This window comes from Patiria miniata, unplaced genomic scaffold (genome assembly GCF_015706575.1).
Source record: "Patiria miniata isolate m_02_andy unplaced genomic scaffold, ASM1570657v1 HiC_scaffold_7, whole genome shotgun sequence".
NCBI lineage: Eukaryota > Metazoa > Echinodermata > Asteroidea > Valvatida > Asterinidae > Patiria > Patiria miniata.
The window spans coordinates 19527273-19534577 of record NW_024037074.1 but is presented as its reverse complement, the minus strand read 5'-3'; the positions used below and the strand labels follow the sequence as shown (position 1 = coordinate 19534577).

Sequence of the window (7305 nt, the reverse complement as noted above, 5' to 3'; positions counted from 1 at the left end):
TTTATAATTTCAGTTATTTTATTTTTTTCATTCCAGTAAATATAACAGATTAACATGTATCTTCAGAGTATGTGCAATGTTAGTGTTTTGTGTAACACAATGAAGTTTATTATTAGAATATTATTTATCGTCAAAAGATACAGGGCTATAGCCTTACAAAATTCTTTGTCGAAAATTTGGTTCTTCCATGATTCAACTAGAAAAGATATACATGTACTTAACTTGTAACACTTAATGAAAACATTAGGCCTTGTTTTAATTTTAACATCTTGAAATATCTTAAGATGCGTACAAACTTATGATATAATAATATACACATAGTTTATGAATGTGATATAACCAAGTTGAATACTTGGAATTGGCCATTTAAACAATTTTGAGGTATTTAGTGGCCGCAATTTCGGAAAAATTTAATAAACAAAAAAAAAAGTTTCAGCCTTTGCACTTTTCAGGAATATAGTAAACAGAAACCTTTATTACAGTCTTGCCAAGTGCAATATGAAAGAAATAAAATTCTAATGCTAAACATGCTAATGCGTACAAAGTTATGATATAATAATATACACATAGTTTATGAATGTGATATAACCAAGTTGAATACTTGGAATTGGCCATTTAAACAATTTTGAGGTATTTATTGGCCGCAATTTCGGAAAAATTTAATAAACAAAAAAAAAAGTTTCAGCCTTTGCACTTTTCAGGAATATAGTAAACAGAAACCTTTATTACAGTCTTGCCAAGTGCAATATGAAAGAAATAAAATTCTAATGCTAAACAATTCCAAAAATGCAATGTGTTTAATTTATTTCCATGTGTTGTGTTCCTTATTATTAAAGGTCATTTTACGAATACATAATTTGTTGCCAAAATTTGAATAAAAAAAATAAGGCTATAGCCTTGAAATTTTTCATGCATTTTGTTTTCGAAAATGTTTTTTTTTTTTTTAAACTGGACTTGGTATTATACATTTGAGATATTTCAATCACTTGATCAACAATTGGTTTAAGGTAACACTATATATTAAAACATCACCCAAAAAATAATTGAACTCTGCAAAAAAATAGAACCTTATTTACATCCATATAAGATATTGTGTTTTTCATAAAAAAATTTGGATTGACTGCCCACTCACTTTCTGGAAAAAAAAAATTCATTTCAAGAAAAATATAAATCTTTGCTCAGTTGCCAAAACACAGTGATTAAACTTACCTTGATCAGTTTCATACAACCTAAACCAATCTTAGTTAAAAAATGTTGCTTAATTTTTTTAAAAGGGTTAGAAAAAGAATCTTGTCGGTTTCCCCATTTTTATTGGGGAATACCAGCATCAATCGTCTAAAATCCAGTTTATCACCAGTACAAGAAATAATGTGGAAAAAAAAATTGCCCATGGAGTTATTTTTATAATTAATTATTATGTAGGCACACAATAAAGCCCTTTCAACTCCATCGGGAGCAAAATTTATCAGAATAAAGACTAAAGTCCACCTTCCTTTGCCGTGCAAACAATTTTGCAATAACACGTAAAATCTATGAAATACAGATAAGCACATGACTACAGACATGACAGATGTTCCAAATCTCAAAGTTTAAAACCACACCTAGTCTGTGATGCACAAAACATACCAGACGAAAACCACATACATGTACAGTATATTAGTGCCGGGTAGACTGATAGCACCTTTTTCATCTAACCACCGTAAAAGCAACCGAAACTGCAACCGAAACCCTCTAATTTTGGGAAAGAGTTTAAATAAAGTCTGTTTGCATTGGTGAACAGGTGAGTGGTATGATGCAGTTTGTTGCTACTAAAATGTGGAAAACATTTCATTCTGAAATCCCTGGTAAAATGTAGACCTATGCATATTCAATTTTAATACTCTTTGAATCTGTAGGATCAAGATGGCGACTGGTGGTATAACTGCAGAGTCAGGTTTGGGTTCAATCCTCCAGGGTCATCTGGAATGCTGCATCTGCCACAACCGTTACCACGAACCCAAGATGCTGGAGTGCTCACACAGTTTCTGTCTGACATGCCTCCAAGAACTCCAAAAAAGCCAAAAAAGAACAGACGACAAGATAAGATGTCCACTGTGTCAGAGTGAAACCATCTTACCTGCAGGTAAAGTGGCAAAGTTGACCACCAACTACGGTCTCATTTGCCTGGTGGAAGAAGTCACCCAACATGAGCACCTAAAAGGCCAAATGCCAAAGGTCATATGTCAAACATGTGATGAGAAGAATGAAGCTGTTTCTCGGTGCATGGATTGTGAGTGTTTTCTTTGTCAGCAGTGCCAAACAGCACATCAGCGTTTCGCTGCTTTTAAGACCCACAACATTGTACCTGTTGATGAGATCGAAGGAGAATCTGCCCCTAAGAAAGATGTCTCCCAGTGTAAAATCCATCCAACTAAGGAACTTTGCTTCTACTGCAATACTTGCGAGATGCTGATTTGCAGACAGTGTGCAGCATCAAGTCACAAGGAACCCATCCACATGTACGTTGACTTGAACACAGCCATTGACACATGCCTGATAGAAGCTAATGAAAGAATCTCACAAGCGCTGAGCGTTAAGGCCTATAACAAAATCTCCGGGAGTTGGCAATCATTGCGGAAAACACTGGGCGTAATGTTTGGGGAAACAAACTCTCTCATTTCTAAAACAGCTGAACAGAAAATCAAGGAAATCAAACACAAAGAGAAGCAACTCAAACATAAGGCCCAAGTTGCGTACAGAAAGAAATACAAGAGACTTGCCGAAATGGAGGTCGCAGAGCACACAGTACAGATGGCTGACGTTCACAAAGAGATGACTGATGCAAATTGTCGTGAAATCTTGAAGTTCAGGCAAGACCTCCTCCATGACTTGAAAGATGTAAATGGGGGTGAAACGGAAGATTTAAGTCGAGATCTCTCGTTCATTAGTTTCAAAGAGAACAAGGAACAGGTTAAACTCGGCTCCATTCGGCAAAAAAGAAAAGTGGGCATTGCTAAGCAAATCAGAAATCACAGGGGACTTCATTACAGACTTCTCCACAAGTGACATGGTGATTGCAAAAACAACCGACAACAAATTAATCAGAATCAGTCCTTACTGTGAGATTCTTAGTAATGCCTGCTTAAAATCAGATTATCATCAATATTGCAGTCAACAAGGATGATGAGCTCACTGTCCTGTGTAATGACAAAAGTGATTTTAATTTTATGATCCTGAACAAGGAGTACATACATGACATAGGTCCCAAAGCTGGGCCCTTTGGCCGCGCCCCCTGGTTTACTACAGTGTAAATGACAACTTCATCAAATCATTCAGCATCACATTATACTTAAGATTTCAAATAAAACCCTTACAGGTTTACTCAATAATCAAAGTTTGCTCAAAAGTGTCTGCAATCTTTAAGATATCTCTCCGGCTTTCTCAAGATGTACACGGGATGCCTGATTTTGATCTGTTGTAACATATGGCCAATTGTTGTATATTTGAGTCCCTGCAAGTCCATCACAAGTCCATCACAAGTCCATCACAAGTCCATCTCAAGTCCATCACTAGTCCATCACTAGTCCATCACAAGTCCATCACAAGTCCATCACAAGGCCATCACAAGGCCATCACAAGTCCATCACAAGTCCTTCAGTCTCAAGTCAAGTTACTAGCTATTGAAATGAACTGTAACATAAGCATTCCATTGTCATTGTTCATCCAGTTACTCGTGACTGGACTTATGAAAGGACTTGGGATGGACTCGAATACAACACTGACATGCCCTGTCAATATAAGTGAAATTAATAGCTTATTTCTGCTCAGCCCTCATGAAATTGGGATTTTTGTGCATACAAATTCCAAGCTTGCCATTTCTGTCTGAAAATGTTTATAAATTGGTCCATACCTGTAGGCTCAAGAAATCAGTCAAGTTGTCAGAGTATCCAGAGAAACATCTTCATATGTCACTACTGAAAACAATGAAACGTCAGAGTATTCCATTGAGAACACGGAAAGATTTAAATAATATTCACCATCTATACATACATGTAATATACTGTATATTGTATAACACTTTTTGTCCTACAAGTAAATATAAACAAATGTTTAAACTGTTTGAAATTAAATGATTCTTAACAAACAATAAGATTGTAATTTTGTAAACTGAAGAGCTGCTTTGTAGATGAGAACTGCAAATCAAAACTTACCAGAGTGTTGTCGTCTGTGATCAGCAATGCTAGAGATGTCAAGGCTAGGGCTTTGCCTAAGAAGTGGAGAAAATTGGAGACTAATTACTATTTTTTGAAATGAAAAATTGATTTTGTAATGATGTCGGTCATGTGTAGTTGAAAAAGTGAACGTAGTATTTTATTGTGACGTGCATAAATTCAGTCACTAAAGATCTGCAAATATTAAATTGGTCAAATATGTGCATATATTATGCAAATGACTATATTGCAGCAGAGAATATCAACATAAATGAGTAAGCAGATTTTCTCACAGAGATGTCAAAATAACATTGATTTTTTTAATGAAATGAAACAATTTTTAGTATTCCATTTTGAGCACTTTTGCATATTAAGTTGTTGTACAGAAAAGTACACTAGCTAGTTTTAAGAATGGATTACAGATCGCAATAAAACAGCAATATCTGTGTTTATAGTTGAAGACCTAGTTTTATCACTCATTTATCAATAAAGACAACAGTATATGAAACTCACATTGTGGGATTCCCACAGGAATAACCGAATTTGCAAAAGTTATTAGAAAGTCATGGAGAAAACAATAGTAAATATCTGGAAAATTACAGTCCCACATTTTTTTGTTGCATTGAAAAAAGAAAGCTGTGTACATTTAAGAAGTATTAAGTAGCAATTACTTTAAAAAAAAATCTATAATGAAAGTAGTTTATAGGGGAAAAAATTCCTTTCCTGAAATTAGTTCAAATAGTTTTAAATATGAATAAACTCTGGAAGCCAGCCTTTTTTGCTCATAACCTATTCATTGCCATTATGGCTGTTCTGTTATTTTGTTCCCATATTTCTTTCAAGTGAAAGAAAGGTATGTCAGTGGCATATTCAAAGTGAAATTAAATTTTTCTTTTCAAATTCCAATCGCACCTGAAAAGTTGTCTATAACTTGTTTTGTACATTGGTGATGTTAAAAAAAAGAATTTCAATCAATCCAATTTCTTTTTGATAATGCTGCCAAATAATTTACCAGTTTGTCTTGGTTACATGGCAATAAATAAAGCACACCCATAACATAATGATGTTGTCTGCATTCAGACGGAGAGCGGAAAGATTGATAGTGGCGACTAAGCAGCCATTAAATAGCCCAATGTTAGAAGTTCTAACTCCGCTGTACTCAATATTTATGAGTCAACAACAATTTATTAGAGTAGACGTGAATTTAGTCACTTCAATTCCTGAATTCAGTTCAACTGTGATTGCCATGGAATTTTGTGAATGAGAAAAAAATTGATGACGAAAAACCTCATTTTATTCATCATAAATTCTGAAAAACACTAATTTATGAATGTGATGTAACCACTATGTTAAATACTTGAAATTGGCCATTTCAACAATTGTGAGGTATTTATTGTCCGCAATTTCGGAAAAATTTAATAAAGAGCAAAGTTTCAGCCTTTCCACTTTTCGGGAATATAATACACAGAAAACTTCATTACAGTCTTGCCAAGTCCAATGTGAAAGAAATAAAATTGTAATGCCTAGTAATAGCAAGAATGTAAAGTGTTGAATTTATTTATCTGTGTTGTGTTCCTTATCATTGGGGTCATTTTACGATTAGATAATTTTTGCCAAAATTTTAATAAAAATATAAGGCTATAGCCTTGAAATTTGTCATGTATTTTCTTTTCGAAAATCTTGGGCATTTATTTTTTACTGGACTTGGAATTACACATTTGAGATATTTCAATCACCTGATCAACAGTTGGTTTAAGGAAACACTATATAACTCTGCAAATAAATAGAACCTTATTTACATCCATATAAGATAGTGTTCATAAAAATGTGGATTGAATGCCCAACCACTTTTTGGACAAGAACTTCATCATTTTATGCAAAATAGACATCTTTGCTCAGTTGCCAAACACAGTGATTTCTTGAGCAGTTTCATACAGCCCGAACCAATCTTGTTCAATAATGTTTGTTAAATGTAAAAAAAAAGGTTAGAAAATAAACCATGTCAGTTCCTTTATTTTTATTGGGGTACACCAGCAGCAATCGTCTAAAGTCCAGTTTATCACCAGTACAAGAAATAATGTGGAAAAAAAATTGCCCATGGAGTTATTTTTATTATTAAAGGGAATATAGGGCCTACATCATTTGCTTTTGCAGTAATTTTCAAAAATAGGATGGACTTGGGGGTTGGAAATATATAGCAAATATAGTTACACTGACTTTTTTGAGGTTTTGGGTTCGAAAATGCTATAAAAACCAAGAAAAACAATCATTTTCCTGTAGTCTGGTTCCCTGACTCCATTTAAGAAGAAACAGAGCAGTTTACATATATTGGGGAATTGTAAGGTCAGGGAACCAGTCTAGCTGGCTTGTACCCGTTCATAGGTGTGTAATCGATTGCAAACAAGTGCGATGGTCAACTGGGGCCAGGATTTGTAAAAAAGCCAGTTTTTTCCAACGCTGATCGGCCGATCAGCGTTGGATATTGATACAAAAATACCACTTTTCTTGAAAATGACAGTATACCAGGTGCCATGATTTTACAGGATGCTTTACACTGTCATTCACCAACAGTCCAGCAAGGTATTTCAAAATGATTTGGTAGTTGTATTTTTTGATGTTTGCAAATGTTGTATTTTCCCTTTAATTATTACGTAGGCATACAATAAAGCCCTTTCAACTCATCAGCAGCAAAAGTCACCAGAATAAAGCACAAAGTCCACTTTATTTTGCCGTGCAAACAATTTTGCAATAACACGCAAAATCTATGAAATACAGATGAGCACATTGACTACAGATGCACGTGACTACAGATAATCCAAATCTCAAAGTTCAAAGCCACACCTACAAGTCTGTGAAGCACAAAACGGACCAGACAAAAACCTCATACATATACAGTATACTAGTGCCGGGTAGAGTGATAGCACCTTTTTCATCCAACCACCGTAAAAGCATAAAACATAAATTGGGAAAGACTTTTAATAAAGTCTGTTTGCATTGGTGAACAGGTGAGTGGAGTGCTGCAGTTTGTTGCTACTAAAACGAGGAAAACATTTAGTTCTGAAATCCCTGGTAAAATGTAGACCTATGCATATTCAATTTTTAATACTCTTTGAAT

The 7305-nt window shown here is 34.5% G+C and overlaps 1 protein-coding gene across 1 annotated transcript; it reads left to right on the top strand.

The window, feature by feature from the left end:
- Positions 1-1881: 1881 nt before the first annotated feature.
- On the top strand, positions 1882-3234 carry LOC119746552 (tripartite motif-containing protein 45-like). The gene has a single exon (XM_038223531.1). The coding sequence runs from the start codon at positions 1903-1905 to the stop codon at positions 3043-3045; it is 1143 nt and encodes a 380-aa protein (XP_038079459.1). The 5' UTR covers positions 1882-1902; the 3' UTR covers positions 3046-3234.
- Positions 3235-7305: the final 4071 nt, after the last annotated feature.